The sequence below is a fragment of the Cebidichthys violaceus genome, unplaced genomic scaffold (assembly GCF_023349555.1).
Source record: "Cebidichthys violaceus isolate CVI_PGR_0920_01 unplaced genomic scaffold, fCebVio1.0.p SCAF_17, whole genome shotgun sequence".
Taxonomy (NCBI): Eukaryota; Metazoa; Chordata; class Actinopteri; order Perciformes; family Stichaeidae; genus Cebidichthys; species Cebidichthys violaceus.
Window position 1 is genome coordinate 7,452,576 of NW_027176340.1, and position 27,486 is coordinate 7,480,061.

General features: G+C 42.5%; 1 protein-coding gene across 1 annotated transcript; it reads right to left on the reverse strand.

Moving 5' to 3' along the window:
* On the reverse strand, positions 1–27,486 carry snta1 (syntrophin, alpha 1). The gene is made up of 8 exons (XM_068712427.1): positions 27,112–27,486; positions 21,061–21,246; positions 4,559–4,754; positions 4,069–4,258; positions 3,642–3,772; positions 3,022–3,218; positions 1,371–1,558; positions 1–886 (listed from the first exon to the last, which is right to left on the reverse strand). Exons 1-8 carry the CDS (start codon positions 27,392–27,394, stop codon positions 794–796), a joined length of 1,464 nt encoding a protein of 487 aa, XP_068568528.1. The 5' UTR covers positions 27,395–27,486; the 3' UTR covers positions 1–793.

Here is a 27,486-nt window from a genome sequence, read left to right on the forward strand (position 1 = left end):
TTGTAGCTGCAATGAAAATTATATTTTTATTTGACATTTCGAAGGTGTCCTCGATAAAATGTATGTGTCTTTTTTTCATGAAAATTCAGGGTAAAGGCAACTTAAGCATTCACATAAAAAGCACATGGTTATAGTTATTGTGTACATTGTTCAGTTTAGATTATTGATCATGTAGTGATCAGTCACGTCATTCTGTCACTCCACTGAAGCTGCCTTTGTAAAAAAAAAAAGAAAAGAAAAAGTTTGTCCAACATCAATCAGGACATTTGTGAAATAACGTATTGTTATGACTGTTCACAGCACATAAAGCAACGATTGAAAGATGAAAGGATGCTCAGTACAAAGGCCTGCCGTGACTAATGAAACAAAACAAAACTCAACAATGGCACAAAAAACATGAAATGGTTGGGACTTCAAGCTTAGAAACGTTAAGATGCAGGCTGTCATTTCACACAGTTTGCCATCATAAAGTGTTGATGGCCCACCGTAAAAGACTTGACAGATGTCAGATCCCCTAAGTGGCTGCTGACTTGCGCCATAATGGGAAAACTCTCTTTACCGTACAACTACAAGTTCAACAAAGGTCCATCAGCGTTGCAGTCTTCTATTCATTCACTTAGAAAGACCAACGGGTGTCTGACCAGAGATGAGCCTTTTAGAGGCCTAGAGGGGCTGAAAGAAAGTGGGAAGTCAGCACCTTTTCCTGGGCTGCGTCCTCTGGTGTTTCAGAGTCTTCTGGCTGTGTGTCTTATTGAATATTCCTATTGTTGATGTTCTGGATGGTTGACCATTATCATGCCAGGAGGCCCAGTCGCTTGACCTTGGCAGACAGGAAAGAGTGGATGATGAAGACTATGGTCTTGGGGCAAGAATGGAGGTCCAGTTGCTGAAGAAAAAAAAAAGAGAGTTCGGAGTGCAGGAAATTTGAAAGAGAAAGAAAGAAAGCCCTTGAGTGAGAATTTTGAAAAAAATGTAAATGTTAAATGTAAAAATATGGTTAACTTAAATACAATTTTAAGTATTTAAATTCTGTTAAAAAATATTTTCAACATCAGTAAATTGTCAGTAATTGTGATTTAAGCAACTTGACCTTCCTGGAGCTTTCAACCACATCTCATGGTCTCAGAGTTGGCCATCTCCATGACATCTGAGCAATCTCCATCCACCAATGAGGACCATGAAATGCGACTGAAAGCTCTTGTAAAGGCTACTGAGTGGATAGTGTGTAAAGATTATTTTGTCAAAACCACTTTGTTTGTATGATCATTTAAACAATCCAGAGGCGTTGTGATAGCGCTCGAAAGTTAAGACATTTTTCGATATTAAAAGTGCTGCATACTGAGCGAGTTCAATGGAAAACAGTAACTTACAATCTCGGCCTCTGGGCCTCCAAAGTCGAGGAACATCATGCGAACCCCATCGTCTGAGGACATTCTAAGGCGCTCGAAGGGCTGCTGAAGCAGAATACTTTTCCTGACACCCATCTCTTCTGTGAATAGTGTGAACCCCTCGTCAATGTGGACTCCCAGGGTGCACTCCTTCCCGTTCCAACTACAGGCTGCCAGGGTAGAAAAGAACAACATGGCTTACACAGGAGCGGACAAAAGGCAATGTCATGATTTTACAGCACGCAGCTGTAGCTCTTGGCGAATAAATCTGGATTTATATTGCATATTTCTTGCTTTTCTCATTTTGTTGTGAGCTCAGTGTAACAGTGTTGATAGAGAGCCCAGAATTCTTGGCTGTATCTTATGAATGTGACACTGAAAGGATAACAGTATGATTCAAATAATGGTTATTGTTAAGAAAAAGATAATAGGCCTCAGTTAAATGGAACACTCGTCCTAATTCTGATTCTAAAATTAGATCATTTAAAGTTTTAGGCTGAAAGTTTTTGCACCACCTGATGCTACCAGCAGAGGGCAATGTAACAGCATTACTGCACTGCACCGAGCTGGTGTTTGGCTCACTTAAGTTTCCAGATGAAACTTTGATCACTAAAATGCAGAATCTAAATCATGGAAGTGAAAAGAGCTGCAGTCAGTGCAGACATGGCTTATAAGACACCGTGTCTATACAGCTCTACAAAAGCTTCCCTTTCTATAAACCCAGTTCAAGTCTTTTACAAACATGCAGCCAGAAGAAATCTACAGAGATTGAGGACATTTTGCCTAAAGTCTACAGTCCCTAAATCATTGTGCAACAAACAATCGTCACTCCTAATCCTGCTTTGTGAGACAGGCCTCTTTTATGTCGTGAGACGTTTGTGTGTCTGTTGAATAGAAACCACGTCTTGTGCCCAAGCAGTCATTCTATGGATTAAATAGATTTGAGCTTTTTGAAAATATCGGCATGTTTTACTGCATGACAAACACATCTTAAACAACTTGCCTTGCATTCGTCAGTGTGAAAGACTTGTCAATCACTTTTAGAGTGACAGCAGTGATGTGTTTGTGTTGTGGTAGAGGGACTCCCACTTTATTCATAGTTAGATCGATTGTGCCTTAAAGGAGAGAACGTTTTGGTGTAAAGTAACAGCGTGTAGCATGCATTCTCTTTGGGGGGGGGGGGGGGGGGATTTCATAAAGAAACAATGATTTGGCTATATTGATCAAATGTACTGTTGGTACAAGTGTTATTTAAATACATTTAATGCTGACTCAATTATTTACTTTTGTTTCTGATACTCAGCGTAAACTAGCCAGCCTGTACTTTGAACTACTAATAGAGGCAGCAACTGCAACCTGAATTAGAATAGCTGACACCTCAACAACTCTTTCTTATGCACTTTATTATAGAACTGATATGCCTCTCAAGATGTGTCACATAACATTTAGTGAATTTATCAAAAGAAACTTGTCCTCAGTGCCATGAGAAGAGGGTGACCCGAGTGGGAGTCAAACCTTGAACCTCGGTTGCGTCATTCAGGACAAAATTAGAATTTTTCGACTCGTAGGCTGAGGAACTGTGCAGTGAGAATGAAGATAGAACCGAGAGTCAAACAAATCTCTGCATCCGTACCCGCGGTGACCTCCTTGATGAGCTCAGCAGCGTTATGGCAACCCTCCACCAGCAGATGAGTCCAGGTGGACAGCTCCTTGGCAGAGTCCACCCTGAACACATGGGTCTCCACGCCTTGCTTAGTGCCCGAACGCAAGCCAAATGAGAGGTCAGAGTCCAGGAGAGGAGAACTTTTGCCTGGGCCGGAGTGGACCAGTCTGAACGGGAGAGGAGAAAGCATGAGCGGAACGTGGGCGGGAAATTAAGATTCATAGAAAAGGATGAACCACGAGGGTAAATGAAGGGGTATGCATGTCGACGTGTTACGGAAAAAAATAGTGGGATGTGGAGTGCACAGGAGAGAAGGAAGGGAAGGAAAAACACATGAGTCATAGGCTCTGGTTCCTCTCATGTTTTCCAAATGAATGTGACACAAAATGTCCAATAGTCCAGTTATGGAAAGAGTGAGCTTGTGCTCTCCTGACCGGGCCAAAACAAGCCCCAAAAAGACTGTTTTGGCAATTCTGGGCTGCTCAGGGTGGAGGACAGACGTTTATTAAATGCCAAACATGTTACGTGTGCGATGTGTGATAATGAATATCGAGCACTGTATGTGGATGCAGGCATCTGTGTGTTTGAACCTGGTAGCAATGAGCGGGTGACTCTTTGTGGGGCTGCTGAGGCTCTCTTTGCTTTCAGGCAAGGAGGGATACAGGAGCAGGTCTCTGTCGGTCAGCATGGCCAGTACGGGTTTCTCTGGACCCTGGGTCACCTGCACATTCGCAGCAGAGTTGAAGAAAGCATTTAAACTCACTCGTATGGTGCATTACGATTATCATACATGGGACATTTCTGACAGTAACGCCAAGGGACGTCAGTAGGCTGCATATATGAATGAAGGATCTGGGTGTTGCTGCATGCGCTTTAACATAGGATTGAACTTTAGAAAGTGTATTTAACCCAGAACGATATGAAGAAGGCAGAAAAGCATAAGAAAAGCATAAAACACATAGAACAAACAGGGCAGGTCTTGCAGTTTGTACCATGTACATCTGCATTCTTGCATACCTGCTCTGTAATCCAGCCCAGATGTTTGACCTCCATGCCAAGTTGCATGCTCTTCATCTCCTCCTTCACTCGTGGTAAAAGGCTGGCAGCGCCGGCCTGGATGGCGTTGTACCAGGACTGAGCCATGGCTGGATCTTTTGCCCGCAGGAACACAGAGTTCCTTCTGCTGGACGAAATCACCTCGAAATACCTGGCAGATGAGATGTGAGGGAGAGAGAGAGAAACAAGGAGGGAGGCAGAGAAAATGGAGAAAAAGGGAGCAGTTAGAGAAATAGAAGACAAAAGACAAAGAGAAAAGCTTCAGGGTGAAGAGGACGTTTTAGATATTAACAAAGAGAATGTGTGAAGAAGATGGGGTAAGAAGTCTCTTTTACATTATTCTCTCTAAACCAATTTGTTATTTTCTGGTTGTGATCTGCCGATTTTTTTTTTTTCCCGAAAGAATGTATGCATGGATAAAAAATTGCGTCAAACTTCCAGCATGCTGTACCTGTTCTCTGTGTCCGGGGGGCACTGTTTTCGTGACACCTGGCACATCTTCAGCGGGATGCTGCAGGGCTCCTTCACCTCGGCAGGGGAGAGATCAGTGCCCCTCTGAGGCGTGGAGGGGGGAGAGTCCCAGGGCAGGCCGGCCCCGGGGGACCCCGAGTTCTTAAAGAAAGCCGACATCTCCTTGATGTACTTCACTGAAACAGAGTGAGAGTACGAGAGAAAGAGAGAGAGAGAGAATTAGATAAAGCGGACAAGCAGAAGAAGTACAAGAGGACAGAGAAGGGAGAGAAAAGGAATTTGGGATGTGAATATACAGCCTCCAGGTTCGGAGATGAGTTGAGAGCTGCAGCAGCACTTTACGGTCTTAAAAAGAAATTCAACCGGAAAAAATTCTCTGCCACTTCAGATTTCTCAGCTTTTAGTGCTTATCATGGTTTTTCATGAAGAAGGAAAAACACTCTTAACATGGCAAATCTATGCTTCTATCCTCCTAAAACTAGAATTGCCTCTCTGGCAGCCAGTCAAGTTGCACTTTACTTCCATGTCCCTCCAAAACATCACTTCATCATTTCATCCTATTAAACATACATGTGAAAATGTCCTAATTATCATGTGAATTCTTGAGCCCTGGCCAAAAAAGCATTTTTGTGAGGTCACAGTGACATTTGACCACTGAATTCTAATCAGTTCAACCTCTCCAAGTAGAGGCCAAATTTGAAGAAATTCCCTCACGGCTGAAATGTCGCTTTCAAGAGAATGGGACGGACAAATGGACAACCCAAAAATATAATGCCAAAAGACACAGCCATCGTCGACCAGGAGGCATAAAACGGAAACACCTAAAGAGTATGATTTACTTCAAAAAATAGAATTGCCTGTTGTTGATTTTTGTGATTTAGTAAATATACATTGTTTTTTCTTGAGCACCAGCTGTTGGCAGAGAGGGTGTGGTCTCCTGGGGCTTTGTACTCACACTGTGTGGTATGACATTTATAATCTAACCGAATTGTTGTAAACATGTATTACTTGTTTTTTTGCATGCACGTGTTTTGAGGTTGTTTTTTTTTTTAATCTTGTGTTTCATCTCTGCAAACCAATTGCCCTCTAGGGACAAATAAAGTGATTCATTGAAATGAGTTCATCATCGCCAATAATGACCAGGGGTCAACAGCGGTACTTGTCAATACGGTCAATGCAACTATTGACTGTTCTGTACTCTGTATGAATGACATCTGTAAAATAAAACAATAACTACAGGGAACGGGGGGTTTAGGAGCACATGACCACACTGTGGGATAGAAATCACACTTTTCAAAGGTCACACCATTTTTCAAATGTAAAATCTATATATTTTTTAGGATATTACATTTTTATTGTATAAAGTTCCACAATTATAAAATGAAATCAGTGTAAACATGACATGTCTGCTCTTCTTGGTTTGTTTCCACATAACTGGTCCTATATTACTTCATAAGTAGTGCATAATTTGATAAATTATTACCAAAGTATTTACAAGATCTTCATATTTTGTTCCACCTTAAATGACCATATTCAATATCTAAGAGGCCCATAAGTAGAACATTTGAAACATAATTACTTTGCAAGTCATTCAAAGTACAGCCTTTTGTGTTGTTATTCAATAACTGCAATATTGAGACCCATAATCATTAGAATAACATTGTCTTTTGTTTTTTGGAACATTGCCCAGCTCTTTTCTGCTCACATCTGTTTTTATATTCACAGTTTTACCACTTGCACACCTACATACACCTACACACACCTACACACACACACACACACACACACAAACACACATGGCCTCAGCTCCAGTCCAGTACGCTGTGGTATGGGTTTGGCAGAAGTAGCCACTGCTGGAGTAAAAATAGCCCAGAGGACATGGCATGAGGCTGACGCCTGCAGGCAGAGCTCTGGTTTCACTGGGGAAGTGTGAAGTGCTCTTCTCGCACAGTAGAAGAGGCATGTAGCCAGAGGGCAAGCAGAAGAGTCGCAGCACAGGACAACGGTATAGTGAGAGCGGGGGCTTCCACCGCTCCCAGAATAAGAGCTTGCCAGTCAGTCGGGCAGGCAGCCACACACTGACTTTGTTGAAACATCAAGCCTTACATCATATCTAGGACTGTGTAGTGGCTCCTTCTCTTTTGTGGTTATATTTCACTACAAACGTTGCACTTAGATTTTCAGGATTCTCTGCTATCAGGAGGTGGCAGAGTGACTCGGTGATCAAAGAGAGGGTCAAAGTTACATATGGCTCCGTCCAAATTTTTTTGGAGTAAGGACTCTGAGCACTCCTAACACGCTGCCATTTGGGGATTGTTTCCATTTCTGTAAAATGAAAATCTCTCGCCATTAAAGTTTTTTCTCTCGATTTCTATAAAGAATCATGAAGGAGAATTACTTTTCCCCCCACTTTAGATTAAGAGCATTGAAAAAGCCTGCTTCTCTCTCCCCCTCTCTCTCTCTCATATCGAGCCTCAGTTCTCAGATGTATGCTCTCTTTTTGATTTGTTCTTTGACAGATTTTTTGTCAAATAAAAGGTTTATTTGTAATTAAGACACATTTCTATTATTGCAGTGTGTGTTTGAATAACATTTAAGAATCGTGAAATTTTGGTTGGATAAAGAAATAGGTTTGTATTGAAAGTAACGGTGGGTAAAAAAATCGTTTTGGTATTGCGAAACGTTACCCAGCCTTAGAGGTATCTTCTTTACCACAATGTTTTGTTCTATGCCTCTGTTACATTACGTTACGTTATGTTATGTGTATGAACTTAAATGAGACCCACTTAACATGACCTGAATGCATTTGAAGGCTCTATAAAAGTTTATTTCTCCCGTTTCCAGAAAATCGGAAATTTCACTTGTCTACTTGCCTAACTTACACTATGCAGAATCAGCTCAACGTACCATGAAAAATCAAAACCAGACACATTGGGGATGTGTAGACTGGGAACACGGAAGCAGTGAGCAACCAATATGTACCAGCTACCGCTTTGAAGTAGCTGTCAACTTGCATACGTAATGGTTCATGGAAATGAGCTTCTGTCCATTTGTTCCCGTGCCAACCCATTGATGTTTGTACCACGGGGTCGCCAACTGCTTCCTTGTTGCTGGACCAAGGCCATTCAAAATTGATGCGGTCAATCCCAATATGGCAGGCGAGGCCACAAGCCTGGCAATGGAAATGGGATTTCCTGCATTATTGTTTCAAGTGGAAGCCATGTTAGCAGATCTCCTGAACCCTGTAGCTATACTGAATAAGAAAGAGCTGCAGGATTTCTCAATTCAGTCCTGTTGTGGGTAAAGACCATAGACTGTTTATAAGAGGTGGACATAGTCGTTGTGATGTCACCCATTGGTGGGTGGAATGTTGTATTTTCAAGTCTCGAGATCGGCATTTTGGCCATCACCATCTTGGATTTTGGTCGTCGTCATCTTTTCCTTTTTGCAACCAGTGAATGGAAGTTACTATATTTGGACTGCGGAGGAGTGACTTGTGGGCGAGACGCAGTATATGGTTCTGGTAGCGACCTGTCAATCACAAGGTAGCCACGCCCTTAAGCATACCCTGCTGCAGTAGAGAGAATGTAAGTTTAAGACACTTCTGCATTGGCTTCACTTTTCAAAACTGGAGGTTGTACCTGGTTAAGACTGGCACTTCAGAGACGGCTATCTGTTCACAATTAGAATGTCTCAGTCATGCAACTAGTGCTACACTTTGAATAAAAGTTTCTCAAAAACAAGGAGTGTTCTAGGTGCTACTTTTTTGCACATAAAGAGGGTTTTTGTCAGTGGTCATCATTCATTATTTCTTATTTCTTATGTAAGACTGAGTTTATGTTTCATGCTGCACAAACTGCAGAACGAAATACGCTGGGGGAAAAACACCAATCATAGCAAGTGTAAAGAGAAATTTACCTTTGTAAAGAGGCTTTTACGTTTTTACGGGAAAAGCGATGTGGAGATTAGAAATGTCATGCATTAGTTGTGGCCCCACATAACAAATCGGACGAGATAGCTTTCAAACAGAGTGGTGAATGAAAAGGAGAGGAGAGAGCGATGATGGAGAATCGAGGGGGAGCTGGAAAAGAAATGAACAACATGGGAAAGAGAGAGACGGGAAGAACAAGATTGAGAGAATAAGAAAGAGCGAGACAACACAGAGAGAACGAACGTACGGTTAAGCTCAGCCAGAAATGTCGCCATGAATACCAGTGGCGGCACATTCAACACAGAGCTAAAATTAGCTGAGATGGCACTGTTATTACTTTAGCTTATCTGGCTGCCAGCGAAACTACTTTTGTGCTGTGTGTGTGTGTGCGTGTGCGTGTGCGTGTGTGTGTGTTCTTTGCTTCTTCTGCAGAATCTGCCACTAAGCTTTTCCTTCTCCAGTCTTCACATTGAACCTCACACATCCTGACCAGACATTTTCAGCCAATTTAGTTTTGACACAATTCACTTAACTCCTCCAGTTCCCCTGTGTGGTTCAAATTGCCAAAGCACAAGTTGAAATTTTCAAACTGTGCTTAGCCAGTGCTCTCCATTGTGTTGATTGGCTTATACACACACACACACACACACACACACACACACACACACACACACACACACACACACACACACACACACACACACACACACACACACACACACACACACATAGAGAGACATCCACACCACATCCACCCAACCCTCAGCCTGCATTCACACACACTCTGATGGTTTAATAATTGCTCCTACAGGTGTCTACTCAGAAAACCAGTAAATTGATGGAGTTGGCAGTCGTTGTGCCGCTGGTGAAACAATGCGCTACAGTTGAATAACCCCCTGCCACTGGTTACCGTGGGAGCAGCAGGAATGTCATTGGCCAGTCAGCGACCTCAGAAGCATGCTGTTGGCTCTGTAAACCATGTCAGCCGAAGAATGTCCCAATGTTACACCACCAACGAGGAAAGATGTCCAAAACAACATCATAAACAGCAGGAACACTCGCTGTCTTCATTGAGTACATTGGGGTCAGACGAGGTAAAAGAAAAAGTCCTGTGAGCCCACTCAAAAAGTCAGCCAATCATAAATTAGATGGTGTAGAAAATTAGGATTTTTATGTTTTGAGATCAAGATGGAGATTGTGCAAAAGAGGTTTTGTAAACAAATTGATGCATGAAAAAAGGAGTGATGAAATCAGCTAATGTTGACCAATAAGTAACAGAATTCACAGTACAGAGTACAACATACTGATCGAAGCAGCTTTAAGCAAATCTTATGTTTGTCAAAGTTTGTTAATATCCACATCAGTCTCATAAATGTATTGTCACGCTCTATAGCCCAGAGAAATGCATGGTTTCTACTCTGACTTACCCTCCAGTGGTGTTTATGTCTGTTTTGAGGCATGTGTGTACATGTAAAGCTAAAAAAAAAAAAAAAAAAAAGTGTACGTCTGTGCCTCCATTCAGTGATCTCATGTACAGTTAATAAATGCTGGGTTTATGTGTTCGGCGCCATTCAGCCGATGATTTCTGCTGTTCTGAATGATTTAGAGAAGTTCATTGTTCCTTTAGCCCATCTCATTAAAATCATGGATGAATGTAAAGGTATGGTACCAGAGAGGTTGAGAGGGCAGAGCAGACTTTTAGACTAATTCACATACTGCCAGAGCACATATTTGATTACTTTGCATAGTGTGTCAGGAGAGTTAATTATCCTAATTCAACAAAGTAAAAGTGAAGGAAACTTGAGCAGGATCTTGTGGAGGACAAGAACAGAGTGAAAGGGCGGTAGAGTGGCAGACATTTCCACCTACAACTTCACTTTTTGTGTGTGCGCGTGTCTGGAGATCTGTTTCCTGCGTAAACACAAAGAAACTCAATTTTCCATTTATAGGTTATATTTGCTCGCCGTGATTCAAAGCGGTAACTTGCTGAGCGACTCATGAAGCTCATTTCCAGTTTGTTTTCTTCGTAATGAGAGAAATGAAAGCGGCTAACATGAGATTCCCAATTTTAAAATAGCGGTGGGCTTTGGAAGAAAACTGAAATAGTTCCTAAATGTCACTGCAAAGTTACATGATGTACAGTAGAATGATGAGTAAAGCTAGTGGGTTATTATGTGCAAGTGGATCTGAAATCTTGTGTAGAAATGTTAAAAAATTAAGTGGTAAAAGTCAAATAAATTTAGAGTTGGCTGGTACATCAGCAGTTTTTTTACAGTCCTTGACACATCTTTTTTTTATTTTTTGTGTATTTATATAAATAATGGCTGCATACACACCCTCCCATGCCTCTTACCCCCCCCACACACACACACATATGCACATGCTGCACAATACTGTGAGATGGTTCAGTGGAGACTGAGCCTGGAATGAAGTGAGAGAGTGGCACAAAGACCGAGCCACCAATTTATCAGGGGCCCCGAACCAGGGCAGCGGGGTTCAGAGGGGGGACTGTTCAGCAAACTTGACGCCACAGAGGGAGAGAGGGCCTTACAGAGAGTTGTGATTTAATAAAGCTTTGTTATTGCGACTTAATCCATTCCCTCGCTGAGTCTAAGCACAATGTCCTCACGGGCCAGCAGCTCTAAAGGAAAAAGGAACCACGCTTTGTGTGCAGAGGGTTTGATGTTTCACTGCACAGAGACATTCAGGACAAAATCACAGAGAATACAGTGCAACCCAGACTGCAGGAGAAGATGTACATGAATTATTCTGTGATTACGTATCATGACGATTTATTGAAATTCACACACTGAAAAGTGGCTTTTTTGCTCCGTCTGGACTGTTTTATTTAAAGTTTTTAAGAGAGTAATATACAGTGGCAACCAGTTTGCATCATTGCAAAAGAAGTATTTATCTTAATTTTTTTTCATGACAACAAAGCACATGATACTGTGTGTGTGCTGACGTCACTTTTTCCACACACAAACACTCCACAAGAAAGAAGCCAGAGGACAGAAAAAGGATACTGGCACGATACAACAATACTCAATATAAGTGCCACTACTGAGGATTCTTCTCCAAATAACTTGCAGCAAAAAAGCAAAAAAAAGTCTGACTTCCCTGAGCGATGGCTGCATTTGTGATTGTTTACCTGAAAGAATTAGAGCACCAGCTGGGTGGGATTAATTCCTCTGAAAAGTGCCAAATACGTTATAATATCAGCACAACATCTGCTTGAAGACCCAGATGTGGAGGATATGTAGGAATCCTAAATCGAAGGTTTTTCAACCAGGAAAAGAAGGGCCACGACATCAACTCATCTAGGTCAGTGTAGAGAAAACACAAGGAGCCACATATCCTACTGGCGCTCCACCGCTGGAGATACACCACACACTTGTGTGTTGGCGTCAAATGTTCAGTGGTGAAATGGAATCAGGAAAAGAACTGGACAGCTACTGCACACTGGAACATGTAAAGACTACATTATTTTCTTTTCACAAACTATTCTCCTATCACTCAGTTTCACAGACAATTTCACTTACTTCAAAAAGACGTTTCATCTCTAAACGAGACTACTCTGGATCAGTGAAGGTTAACAGAAAGACCAAATTGAATTCAGTCGCCAATTAAAATCTGACTGAATGGATTTGCGCTCTGCACTGAACTGCTCTACGAAACAATTCTACATCTAGATAATGATACATCTGAAATTAAAAAGTAGGTCTTGATCCCTTTACAGTTAAATAATTCACTTTTATCTATCAGAGCTGAAGAGAAGCCCTGAGAACAAAGATCCAATAGGTAGTAAGAAACTGGAGGAATTCAGTCAGGCTACAAGGGAAAGGTTTATTTTCAAAGTAATAATTATACTGTCGCAGGAGTGCCAGGCAGAACGTTTTAATTAGGGGATAAGTACACGCGTGTCACTGGCATAACTGTACGGCTCCAGCGTCAACACTGGTAGGGTTCATACATTCATATTTCCACTGACATCCTTTCATTCATCAGGTATGAATTTTGAGCGAACGGAATCTAGTTGAGAATCTGATCCCAGACAAGTCGACCATGTGTTGATTAATTGTGCACAGGCTAATCAGAAAAACATCCGTGTTTGATTTCACAAAGTCCACACTGGAGTATTGCCACATGCAGATGTACTTCTCAACTAGCAATTACATTTGACAGGCAGGTCAAATTGAGAAAAAGACAAAAAAAAAAAAAAAAATTCTAAAAAAGGGTTTGTCCATTCCATAACTCTAAATTGGTCTTCTAGTTATGAGAGAAGTTTTATCGGCAACAGATACTGCTGCAACATTGTCTAATGGACACTATCGCGCACGTGTGAAATAGACAGAGCCGCCATGGCAAAGGACACGCCAGTGACTGTACCAATCCGGCATGACAAGCTATCCAAGCAATGTTAGAGCGCAGTGAGAGAAATGTATTCATTCTGCAGGTCAGACTGAGAAGAGAAAAGGACAGGATTCCAACACAAGAGCCAACGATCATGTAGAACCGAGAACAACAATAGCTCTTGTAATGTTTAAGGTCGCCTATAGAGTGTGTGACAACAGTGACCGCGTGAGTTTATAGGTCTAATAAAATCTTGGTCGCAAGCCGTGTCAAACGGATATTAAATCGAGGAATGTCCGATTAAGAGATCTCTGAACTACAAATATGTATAGACAAAAAATCATACATTTCTGTCATCAAAGCTCACAATCAGTTGTCTGTGGACATCTCCCACGGGTTCTGGATTGACAAAACTTCTCGCACAGTGTGTGCGGCCTTTAGAAATTAGAGCACCCCTAATCAATTTTGGTGGATATTTCTCAGAAGCGGCTATGAACTCCTGGAGAAATGAGGCTACTGGTAAGAGCAAGCAAACATACAGGGAGGTGCTGCTGCACGGAAACACCAACTCTCTCGTGACTGACTGGGTTTGAGGCGGCTTGGCCCAAAGATACCACCTGAGAATTTGCAGTTGGAAACTGTGAATTAGGAAAATCTCACTTGCCTCCCTGGCTACCTGTCTGGCACGGTCCAATAAGTAGACACAGGGCCACTCTCCAGAGTCAGTGGTACTGGTAGAAGTAGTGCGTCTGTGGACAAATTCAAATTGCATGTGCTTGCATACACGACCCGGTCTATTCGCATATTACACCATGTGTGAACATGACTGAGGCTTACGCTGCTTCAGTATCAGAACTAAAAAGAAAGAATACATTTTAGACAAAGAATGAACAGTACTGAAAACAGCACCAAAAGTCATTCCATAAATCACTCACTTAACCAGACCCGAATCAGTACAGGGAGATATGGCTGGAGTATATATATAGAGATATATCTATATATCTCTCTATATAGAGATATATATCTCTGCTGGCCTTGCTTTACGGTATGTCTCTTTTGACGGGTTGTATTCACGCATGTCCTTGCAGAGCTTGATTTGTAGATATGATTTTTTAGCCCTCAAAGCAAACTGTAACTCAAACTGCTGGTCTGCACTCTTCCAAAGGGCTGCCCTTGTATTAATAACCCAGACTATATTCATGTAAAATTATGAACATGATCTTCACCTACTTAACCCAAAATACCACGTGGTCGATATCTACAGTTTAACAGCAAAGTGCCGCAGATCACACAACTCATCTGTATTTGCATGCGATACAGATGCAGTAAGTTGAAGTATTTGATGCAGAGAGGAGCACGAGGGGTGTGCATGTGTGCGTGCGTGCATGTGTGCGTGCGTGCGTGCGTGCGTGCGTGTGTGTGTCACAAAGAGAGAGAGATTAGGTTTGGGGTTAGCTCTTGGTGAGAGCGCTGACAAAGCATCCTTCAGTTAATGCTCATCACAGACACAAATGAACCTCTTCAAATCTAATCTCTCCTCAGGCTGAAACACACTCCTACTTGTGCCTATTGAATTTTCACATTCTGTCCATTTTAAAGAAGTGTTGACGCACTTCCAGAGGAATGATGCAGTCGATGCAACATAGTCACATTTATTTAATACAAAAGTGCAACCGCTGTGTCCACTGGCACTTCAAATTAAAAGCTGCGATGAATCTTGAAAATACCGCGTGCGTGAAAGGCTTGCTGTAAACCTCCTTTAACGGAGAGAGAGCTGCAAGCTCATAAACGAAGCGTCTGTGTTTCAACACATGTTGCTGTCTTTAGGATTGAAAGAACACAGGCCATCTTGAGTGACATATATAGTGTGTAGAACAGGTGTTTCAAATCACTGAGCAATCAACATGAACATATAGAAACAGATCACATAGAGTAGGAATTTGTTGCCAAAAGGCTTTTAATGTCCATATGTCCATAATCTCGGAATCAGTAAAGTAGAAAGTCATAGATTAAAAAGGAAAATTAGAAAAACAAACATTTCAACATTTAAAAACATAACAAATATGTTCTGGAGACCTGACTAATTCTATGTACTCTATGTCTACGTTCATGGTGATTGCCATGTGAGCTCTTTGACTTGAATCACCTGTTCTATGCCACAAAGGATGACTGTTTTTTATAGAATTAAATTGCAACTGGGTGATTAACACTAATCTATCTTTCAAACACAGCTTGAAACAAAGAGGTTGAATTATAACTGCATTAAGCAAAACACTTCTGAACATATTTGACAATGATATTTAATTTGTCAGCAGATATATTAGATAATAGATAGATAATATTATTGCTTCATTGTGGTGCTAACTGCAATGACCCAAATCATTGAGTAATTGTACATTTACTGTTGCTGAATTAATAAATCAGCTTGCCAGCCAGTTAAATCCCCATTTTAAAGGTTTGGCTTTTGTTTTCACCAATAAAAATATTCACATATCTTTACGAAACTGCTAGATTTATATATTTCTTTGCTTTAAACATGACCTTTCCTAAACACATTGGACTTTGTACAAAGTTGCTCAACAGTTCATGCTTGCATAATGCACATTGGCCAACAGCCCAATGGGGATAACAAAAATCAGGAGACTTGATACAGCTAACAAGACATGTCCTGATAGAAGTTCTAGACAATGGAAAGACTGCGACCGTAGAGCTTCCATATCTAAGCTTACTTAATCCATGTGTGTGTGCACTGAGCCTCGCGCACAGACACACTGAAAATGGTGTCCCCCCGGATATCCAAGTAAATTCTCCTGTGAGAAATTCAGGTTGACATTATGCTACTACCCTCACCAAGTATAGAAATGGACCTGACCACATGAAACAGTCAGGCCGAGGCCAAAACTTTTTAATGGTACAAGAAAAGAAGATTCTTCTACCATTTCAGTCATTTATGATTCACAGTATTTTTTTCATTTTGGTAATCAGGTATGGAACCATTATTCTACACCACTAATGCCACTGAACATATTTGTTAAACAGTTTAAATGAGACATTTTTTGGTCGCTGGTGAGCCTTTAATGACCAAACTTCTGTGGCGCTTTCAGAAGCCTTAAGGGGTCAGTGTGCTTACAATGTGTTTGTTGGATCATAAAAGAGTCTGAAACCATTTCTGAGGTCGCAATTTGAAATATTTGAAACTCTTTAATCAACTACTTCCATCACTTATTTTGTGTACAATCTAGAGGCTCTCTCTCTCGACTGAAATACAAGCTAAACTCTAGATTTTACAAAATTTTAAAAAAGGGGGATATTAACATATACAGCTAAAAACTACAGGTCTTAAGCTTCACTTTGACGTTTAGCTTTGCAGGTCCAATGATGTCATTCAACATAATAATTAGCCATGTGCTTCTGGTTGTTGCCTTGTGTATTTTCAGAGCAATGGACCTTCGGAACAATGGCCGTTTGTTTTCTGGATAACGGGCTGTCGGTCAAATGGGAAATTTTTTTGAGACTATTGGCCTTTCAGAATAATGGGTTGTCGTAAAAACGGGCAGGCCCCCAGTCTCAGACAGCTGTCAGCTGTGCGCTGACTCGGAGGGGGGCGACTAGAATAGCGATCACTTTTCGATAATGTAAAGTCCTATGTTGGGATTTTTTTTATCTTGTGGCTATCCAGAGTGATATGAATCAATTCTAAGAAATAGAACTGATGCACAGACATGTCAATCATGTTTTTTTTTTCCTTCCGAAAACAAGAAATATCTGTTTCCAGCGCACCCTTGTGGTTTCCTGAATAACGTATTCAGATACATCCTTAGTGCAAACACCATGAATGCATCCGAGGAGATGCTGTCCAGGACTGTGTGATGTTATCCCCATGTGAATCCCCGTCTTACCCCTCTCTATGATGGCAGGTTTTTTTCCGTCCCGCTTTTGAGTGTGGGAGATTGGAATCGCTAAACCCTTGTGCATTCAGATGTGGTCTGATGACATGTTGGACAATCTAGTTTGTTTCGAACAAACCACGGCCTTTAGCCACTGAACTAGAGGGTCAAGTATGCTGCCAGTAACCCAAACTGGTACATGAATGAGGTAGTTGTACAACTGCTCTGAACGGCCAATCGTCCAGACTATTGGTCTCACAACAGGCCTCACCAGCTCAACCGTTAGAACATTACATTCTTCCCTTGCGCTACGAAACATAATGTACCAGCACTTTGACTCCTAGGATACACCAACAGCACACACACACACACACACATGCCTGCTCCCTGTGAACAAACTCACATGCACAGACACACTCTACCTGCCCCCCCCCCCACCACATTCACACTTACCTCGGTGCCCTGACCTGTCTTGTGTTGCCCATTTATCCTTTCTCTCTGCGTGTGAGGATGTGTAGTATGTGGTTGTGTAGCCGACTGACTTGGTGCATGTCTATGGAACATGCCTTGCCTTGCCTTGGCTGGCAGGCTGGGGGCAATGATGGATGCATTTTCAGTGAGAGTAGAATCCAAATTAAAATAGAGACAGTGTGGGGCAGTTCAGAGACCAGCGCTACATTCTGTAGCTCATCCAATCCCTGAACAGCTGCTTCAGTCTCTTTTATTTCTGTCCCACTTTCATTCTCAATTTTAATTTTTTTTTTTTTTGCTCCATGGAGCATTGTTTAATTGTTCTCACGCCTAACCTTTCGCAAAATTGATGTAGAAATCTCCCAATCTATTGTGACAGCAACCCGTATGACTCCGTGACTCCACAATAACGGCACATTCAGGTGTGATAATAAAGTGTGTGTGCCTGCCCGGGAAAATGTCGAGGTGACCTATAATCCTCTCCTCATCATCCACTTCCTTTCTCTCCTCACATGTACACACAGAGACACACACACACACACACACACACACACACACACACACACACACACACTTGCAGCAGACTAAAAAAAACACACATACAGAAATGGACACAGCACATGTGCTCATACGCCGAAACTCAAAACACACACACACACACACACACACACACACACACACACACACACACACACACACACACAGTCAGGCTGTAAATGTCACAGGGCGGAAATGAAGGCACCTGTGGTTCTGTGGTTTCATCTGGTTCGTTCTATTTATCTGACCCTCTCAGGTGTTCACTGTTCCTCTCTCGCAGACACACATTGATTATTCCATCAGCATTCAGATGAGACGTGCAACAGGAACACAGAGGGAGGTTAGCAGAGGGCATCCTGTTGGAAACATTTAGAAAGGCTATTTTCTATCTTTCAAACAGACGGATTGACTATGCACACATTCCTATTTGTGGCAGGAAGGTTTAGGGAAAAAGCAGGAGACAGAAGGTTCTACACAGATTAACACACACACACACACACACACCTGGGAGCTGCCCCGTGCTGCCCCTTTCTTCTGCTGTTGGCAACTGTGTGGGACATTAAAATCATACGATTTATGAAAAATCTATGAAGTGCTAAAACTCTTACAAGCTGTGTCACATCTGTGCAGCTAAAAAAAAACTTTACCCTTCTCAAAACCAATCAATTTCTTGTTTTCTAATGTTTTAATCTCATGCACATATAGACAACTTTGAAGTCAACCTTTCAGCCAGTACACACTCACTGACAGAAATACATAGCGTCCTTGAAAACATCCTTCCCCTTGATTGTACCGCTAAAGTTATGAGGCAGAGCTCGCTCGGCATTGACGCCTCGCATGTGCAGATGCAACAGCTGCACTAATCTGAGCGGGCCGAAATCTGTTTAATACAGGCTATCCGAAATATTCCTTCTTCTTCTCGACTTCCAAAAGAGTCACAAGCTCAGAATGTGTGATTGGGCTTCTAATGTAACTCCCTTGAATGTTGTGAGAGTGCCGATCCGACATATTTAAGTATTACTGTTTACATATTCCAGATGTTTGAATGTGATGGAGGCAGTTTCTCCTTGATCTGAGTCTGAGGGATGAAACCTGCCTTGAGCACAGCAGCCTGGTGGTGGCTTGTTGCTGTGCACATGTAAGGAAGACTGTTACCGGACCTTTAACACTGAAGAGGCGCCAAGAAGGAGCTCGTTTCTGAATGTGTTTCTGAGTATCTTGATAAAACGCCAAAACCAAAATAAACTTTGTACTCGAACTTCATGTCAAATGAACTCAGAAGTATTTGTATGATGCACAAATAGTCCTGACAGAAAAATCTAAATCTTAAAAAAAACTGCAGCTGGAAAAGCTCATAGCCCTCAAGTTTAAATTCTTTACTTCCTTTATTCCCTTAAAATACTCCAAAGCTTCTCACTACAGATATATGCGTCCTGCAATCCTGCAGTCGCCGGGTCAGAGACGCACAGACATCTAAGGATATCAAAAAATACTCACAAACATACACACACACACACACACACACACACACACACACACACGCACACACACGCACACGCATTCAACCTTCTTCCCTCAGTGAGCCTTCAAGCCTCTTTCGTTTCCTCACTATCAGGTCCTCAGGGGGAAGGGAAACCCATGAAATGATTCCTGACACGACGGATCACAGAGCAGCGCTGGTTGAGCCGTCTGATATCAACACTTTTCTGCCTGACTGTGGACAAGCAAGGCAGGAGGATTTGCAATGATTTCCCCCGGCTGTAGCTCTAGCTGTGTCTGCTCCGCCGACTGAAGTTACTGATGCCAGCCCACTGTGCCAGCTAACCCACAGAAACGCCGTCACATGGAAAGCTGGCAACGCCGGTTTTAGTGTTCCTTTCTTTAAATTCATTCTCTCAAACGGAAAGTTTTACGTCATGTTTCATGACTTATTCTCATTGAAGTTTACTGAACCTGTCTTTTTATTTTTTTAAAGTACATAAGTGTTAGGGTTTGTTTCTCTCAGCTGCTATAGAGACTTTCTGGACAATCAAGGTTTTCATTGGAGCATATATTGAGAGCACATAGGGTCTGAAGTGTCAGCTCGGCTCACATCGCTGAACATGACTGTGAGCCTCTGTTTGGACTCTGTGGGTGAGCGCTCTCTTAAAACACCAAGAGAACGTAGCGATCAATAGAACGAATTATAAAAGCAAAGCTCCAAAGTGTCAAGTGTTATGCTTCTTGATGGAAGCATATTCTTTTTGAATAGCAACATCCTGTATAAAACATCACACTTTGCATTTGTAACGAGCTAATTTCCGACTCAACCCAGTGACTTGAAGTGAGCTTGGGCGGCAGAGGCAGAATTCCTGTGACGCAAACCACTTGGCAAGACAAAAGATTGTATTTAATCCCTTTTCTTTTGTCCTCGCAGCTCGAGACCAAAATCTCAGATTAGCCATGTTGTTTCACACCTGATGGTGGACTCATGCTTTTAGACAAGTGTGCATACACAAACATGTCCAGCAAACGCCGAAACCGTTAAAGCGAGACAGAGAAGGACAGAGAGATACAGTGCATTAGCATGAGGGGAGAAAAACACACCGCAAATACCTGCTGACTCCACTGCGAACCTTCCTATGCACAGCAGCTCTCACCCTATGAGTCCTCCACAGAGCTCAGAGCTGACATCAACAGCAACAAAGTGCTTTCTGTCAGTGTCAACAGTGTTTTGATGGTTTGGGAAGGCTGCTCATTAGCATGCCGAGATGCTCAGAGGTGAGAGCCACAACAATATTGGAAAATTTGGAGTCTCTGGTTTCCTCTTGCCGTTTCAGTTCAGCTCATTATTTTGATATTTCCGAGGAAGTCTGATCAAAGTTCCGATTTAACAGATCGTCTCTCTCTCTGCTCATCATGTATGGCCCTCAAGGAGAAATCAACCAATCAAGTGCTGGAGAAATGCAGCGAAAACATATCAAGGTATTAAAAAGTTTCCACCCATGTATCTATTTGGAGCAGTGGAGCGTCAACGGGGAAGTGCTACTTTTTCATGAAAGACGAGGATTTAGTTCTTTCACACTCTGAGGAGTGTATTGTTTCAGAAATATGAAGGACTGCTTTGTCATGCAACAAGAGATATTTTCCAAGTGTATCTTAAAGTTCTTAAAAACTCCTAGATTCTTGTTACATTTTAAGAACGTTTTAACGGCAAAGCAAGGACAAAATAGAAAGGAGACAACGGCAGAAATGCTGAATCAGGCAAAGACAGAACAGATTCTGGGTTTGATTTTTTTTTTTTCAGAATGAAAAATATGTTACCTTCCAGGATGACTTCTTTGCCAGTTTTCTTCAGCGCCTGCACAGCCTCGTCGTGTGTGGCCTCCCGTAAGTCATAACCGTTGACGGACAATATGGCGTCACCGACATAAAGCGCCTCAGTCTGGTCAGCGGCCAGGCCTTTGAAAATCTTGGAGATGAGGATTGGCATCTTGTTCTCCTTCCCACCTGCATGACAAGAGGGAGGGAAAAAAAAAATCAGATTTTTTCCACGAACCCGCTGCTTTAGCTGTACATTATACATACATTCACGTTTGCAAAAGTGCAACCCTAAACCTCAGCTATTGACCCCTGATCAGCTTTACCAGAGCAGCTGCGAATTAAGTTATTTTCCACTTGCACAATCCATGCAAAGTGCAAGTGCTTATGCTAAGAGCTCCGGTACACTCACCAAAAAAAAAAAATCGAATATGGCATGATGTTTAAGTCTGTGGAACATGGCGCTGTGATAAAATGCCAACTTCAGACTAGACGGTACAGAATTCACAGCGAAGAAGATGATACCAGAAATAATAACTGACAGTGAAACCCAAGACAAAGATACCAGCTTAATTTATTGTAAAGATACAGTGCATTATCAGTATGTTGTCCAGCTACTGCATGTCATAGATACACAACGTTGCTCTGCAGCAAGAACATTGCACACTTGTTTTAATTCCAACCACACAATCCTCCAGTGACTACAGAGAGCATCTGAGGACAGACACCGACAGCAGCGATTACCCCGTCGTACTAACTTCCGCAGTGTCCCATATCTCTCTCTCTCTCTCTCTCTCTCTCTCTCTCTCTCTCTCTCTCTCTCTCTCTCTCTCTCTCTCTCTCTCTCTCTCTCTCTCTCTCGTTACATGAAGGTCAGCTGGTAAGCTGATGGATCTGCCTTTTGCTGTGGGCTTCCACTCTCCATAAGAAATATCGTCATTAATGTCAGCTGGCAGTTGGACTCCGGCCTTCAGGCTACTGAGAAATGATCTGAAAGAGGATTAGGTTCAATTAATTTGAAATACATCTTCCACAGGTTGCTTCCTCCGGGTGATTACTTTGGATTTGACTCATGTATCTTCTTTTGGAGGCCACTGCCTGGTGCTCTTCGTAAAAAAAAAACACACACACACACATATGTTGGTGGTCACTGGTCACCAATATATGTGTCGTCAAAACTTGAATCAGAATATCTACAAAAATCATGAACTTGAAGAACAGTTCGGAATCATGAAATACAGTAAATGTACTGGAATTTGGCACAGGGACATGAGGGCGATTTGCAGTGTCCCACGATGAATACGACCATATAAAGTTCTGCACAGTGCAAAAGGAAAAGAACATGTCTTGCAATGGACAGTAGTCTTCAGTTGAAATAACGTAGCATACAGTTAGCTGGAACTGAATTACTAAAAAAGAGCAATTTTTGGAAACTGCTCAGCACTTGAGAGGGACCTGAAATGAACCTCCAAACTGAATGCTGCTAATCAGTGAGGGAGAGAGGCTTGGCCATGCCTAACTGAAACCCTCCAGAGAGACCTAGTTGTGATTCTGACTGCTCGGCATGGATGAACCTGCAGAAGGACCAAAAAGGAAAGAGCACAGCGGTTTTGCCACAGCTCTAGGGCGCTCCTCTGCCAAAGACATTCTGAGTCGACCGACGCTAAACGATTAGTTGGTTTAATCGAAAGATCTGTAAAACTGACTTTTTCCACAAAGAATCACACAAAGTAAGTAATTCAGCATAGCAAAAACATAAGAAACGACTAATCGACAAAAGAAAGACTACCAAGACACCCGATTAGTTGACTAATCGACTAAGATGAAGATGAAGCAGCCTTAGCCAGAACACCGCTAACCAATCCTATGAACTACATTTCCCTTTATATTCTGAGGCGTAGTGGTTTGTGAGGATGCTTCCATTTGGATAGAGCAATTCCCACTTAGGGGCTCGAGTTAGTGGATGTAAGACTATTTTAATTCACTCATTGTAAGCCAAAGCTAACAAATATCGGTTTACCATCGATTTCTATTTTAGTTTTAGGCTATTTCCAGATCTGCAAAACAATGTTAACTTTTTAATAATTTTATATTTTTCATTTCTTGACTTTTATACCTATTTACCCACAAAATCAGTGCTCATATTCAGTTTTTTTTATTTTTTTTTAAATACTCCTTTCCTATTTGGAGCATGGTGCACCCTTCTGTCTGTATCGTTTTTTTGGGGTGCTGCGTTCAAAGTCACGGACGGCACTGGAAGCAGGATTAGTAAACAGTGAAAGCGTTGCGCTGGTAACTTCTTGTTTTTTTTTGTATTCCAACCAGAGTTGTTGATTGTTAGCCGATAAATACCTGTGACTACTGCAGAGTCCTTTTTCTCTAGAATAAATGCTGATTGTAACCTTTCCCACTCAAGGCAAAAGCCAGATGTTAGTGGTTGTTATTAAGTTATTTGTTAATGGGGAAAGGGGCTTTAGTCTGTTGTTGTCGTCACTATATCTTAGGTAAAGCACTTTGAATTATACTGTATGTGCTGTAGAAATAAAGTTGCCTTGTGTTACCTTGTAGAAGTTTGAAACAAAGGGAGATTGTTTTGTTCGCTTCGTAAGGACAGCGTAACTATTCGGCTGTGTAGGAAGAAGCGGTAGACTGTGTATTTATTTACAGCCCCCTCGGGGAGTAATTGCAACTCTACTACTGTGGACTTTCTGTGGAATTGTTTTGCTGAGGAACTGTTGGTCTGAAATTCTGAAGCAACAATTGATCCTGTGAAACAAGCAAAGTCCAAATGTTTTTTGGGGTTTTTATGTGTGATAAATCACACATTCCACAGGCAGAAGCAGCTGTGAGGAAAACTCAAGTTTGCTGATTTGTCCACATACTGTCAACATGAAGCTCCCTTAGGAACAGTTACATTACCGAGGATAAAGTAGACGTATGCGCTGACGCCATGCAAGCTTTTTGGAGCAAATCATCTCCCAGTAGGTCACGTGTGCTGACACATGCCTGCACGTATTGCCCGATCAAGTATGTGCGTCTCGAACCTTCAAATTACCTTTGCTCCAAATCTGCACTACCACAGAAACTGTAGTGAAGTATCTGTAGTAAAAACTACAGCACACACTACAATGCATTACTGCTGGGCTGTTAATCCAACTACAAAAGTAAGTGAGGCTCACAAATGCAGGGTAGATGTGGGGTCTTGCAGACTTGAACAGTCAGTACCAGTGAAGGAACGTGTCCATTAGAACACGACATGCTAATGGTCGGACAAGCGGGCAAAAGAGCGGTCTTGTCATTTGAAAGGACGATAGCGACATCGGTGTCAAAGTGATGACAGGGCGATATTGGCACCAAAATGACACATAGATAGGAAATAATTAAATCAATAAGGAGACTAAATGACCTCCTTTTCCACCTATGTCCTTTCTAGTCGTCTTCCTCTCTTGGCATACCTTCAGGTTTACTTGAAACACCGTGTGCTGACAAGGCAGCTGGATAAACATTGTTGACATATTGTAGGAAAAAACACGGTCAACACGTCTGCCACTCCTACACAACTCTTAATCCACCCACGTTCCCTGCCCATCCCTGCCTCTTTTTTTTTTTTTTCCCTCCAACTTTTTTCATGTCAAACACAGTTCAGCACCCTCCAGCTGGGCAGCCCGTCACTCCGCTGACAGGAGCTGGTGGCGGGTCGGGGGAGGGGTGGAGCCACCGGGGCTCCCTGTGACAGGTAAATGAACGGTACACTGACATGTACCTAATTAGGTAACTCTGTGCTAACGATGGGTTTGTTGTGATAACGCTCCTTTCAAAGAATTCAGTACGATCAGCACTTTTACTTCATCAGACTTCATCAGCTGATATGCGCGCAGGGCTAATGAGCAAAAAAGAACTACCACAAACCTTCAAAATACGGTGGTTACTGTATTCCTGATGAGCGTGCAGAGCCACATAGGGAGAGAATAGCTTTTTTTAATAATGGATTTGTTACATAACAATGCACCAAATGTTGTCTATTTGCACATCTGAGGTGTTCTGTGGCAAGAGAGTTTATCAAAATATGTTTGCCCTAAAAATCGTAGCATTGATTTGAACTTGAAGTCATTATGTCACACCTATCTGGAATCTTTGTTTAAAAGAAACACACTGGGAAAATCGAAACAATGTCAGGGAAGCTATTTCATCCAAATCATGTGTTGGGGGTACTGTCGCTGTGGTAAGACCCACCAAACGCACACCAAAGTGCTACACCCAGCTCTGCAGAAGCGCACCCTGCTTCACTCTCACCAGTGGGCCTGTCTGGAGAGGTCTGGAGCCTCACTTCCTGGCCTCTCCTCTTAAATTTAGACATGTGGGAGGAGGGGTCAACTGCCTCCATGCTTTTTCTGCACGTTGGGGTGGGCTCCCTAAAATTAACACGAGTGGAGTGGTCCATTCCCAGCCACATAGCTTTCATCTTTGGCCAATGACAACTGCTTGCTGCGGGTAGCTCCTCTCAGCTGTTCACAATGTGGTGTCAGCTAGCCCACAACAACTTTGCCCTGTTCTTTCATTTGCTTCACCCCGTTTCTCTTTGACACTGTACTATTCATTACTGTTCATTATTTATTTTTTTCTTCCTTTCTACTCATTTGACCTCTCGCTGGCTTGCTTCAACTTCATTTTTCTTCATATATGGCTTGCTTTTTTTATGCCTTTGCCTTTCTCTTAATCTTTCCCTCTGCTAGACCCCTCTCCCTCTCTTCTTTGCTGCCTTTGAACAACAGGCATCACAACAATGTCAAGCCGGCAGGGTGCCAGCAATGATTTTGTTTTAATAACATGCTGTCTGATTTTCAAAGCCACCCGTTTCCACAGAGATGGACGTTACATTTATGTCATTAGGGGCTGGCTTTGTTGTTGTTGTTGTTGTTGTTGGTAGCGGTGGGGGGGATTCAAATTAACATGGCACCATCTTTGCAACACGACAACGGTGCTACTTCAAGGATGTCCATCAAATGGACCGTGTGCAAGTCAAGTGATAACCTGTCAATACACAAAAATCAAAAAGAATGTCAGACTATATTGCTCAGACTGCATTATCACTGTGCTGTCCATTTTATCTTTTGTATTTATTTGCATGGCTGACCATGCTCAGCCCTCCTATAGTCTTCCTCACATGTAGATTTTCATTGAGATAGCAGCCTGTTGCTGCAAGTCGAAAGAAAAGGCTTTTATCTGCCGCTGAACAGTACACAGCGCAGGTATGTAAGCCTGGCTTGTAAGATATGGAGAGGTCGCCACCTTTTTCCCCATTGAGAGGTAATAGAATCAATGCTGGTGTGACTGTGAGGCAGCGGCAGTGTGGGGTAGATGCATCTGTGCTCATTGACAGGATAAGTTAATCAGCAACCGAAATAGTTTACATTCTGGAAAAACAGTGATGTATTTTCTCTTTTTTTTTTTCCAGTGACTACACTTTCATATAGTGCTTAATAAGAAAGCACCCTTAAGAAATGTGGCTGAAAATGTAAACTATAAGTGTTATTACACAAAGCAGTCGATGTTTGTTTGTCTTAGGACCCTGTTGGAGTTAGCTTAGGTCTTTATCAACTTCAACATTACTCTCTGTTAGTTTGCGTGTGTGTGGGAAGCCACACCGTCAAAGACCAAACCCGACGTTACACTACAGCAGCTGAAATGCCATCTCCGGCGGTGACTCTCGAAATGGTTCCCCGTTCAGGTGAGGCACAGCGTGAGATAATCACAGCTGTCAACTTTTCTCAGCGCAAACAACAGCCCTAAACTGTCTTACGGCTGAGCTAACATACGAATAAGATATTAGTCTTGACTAAACGTCACCGACACGTGAAATGTATCGCACGTATGTGGGGTTTAGCTCCACGGTCAGTCTGAAGTTAGCTAACGTTAACAGGCGACGGTTGTGTTTTCGCCGTCGTTGTCAAACTGCACTCAAACTCCCAACTAGCCGAAACTTGTGCCAACTGAAGCTTACTCGCCGTTAATGGAGTTACCCGCTTGGTTAGGATTTATTTTAAAGTGTCTTACCTTTGATACTGATTCCGAGTCCCCCAACATCTTGCTTGGTAACTCGCACGGTGCGCTTCACGTTGGTGATGGTTTCTGGGACCGGGGACGAGCTTAGGTTCGGCGGGTCTCCGTTAATCGCGCCGGCGGGACTCGGGCTGGGCTTCGCGGGCTCCTCGACGCCCTCCCCGGGGTTAACCGTGAGCGTGTCCTCGGTAAGAGTGGCCAACACCCGGATCCAGCGGTCCACGGTCACTCGGAGTTCCAGCAGTCCCGTTTTCTGCGCCTTCATCGCGGCAGCCATGTTCAACGCATTCCTGGAATAACTCGAGACGGGCTGGCAGTCCTGTAAAGAGATAGGGGGGTGGAGGGATGGAGTAGGGGGAACACACACAC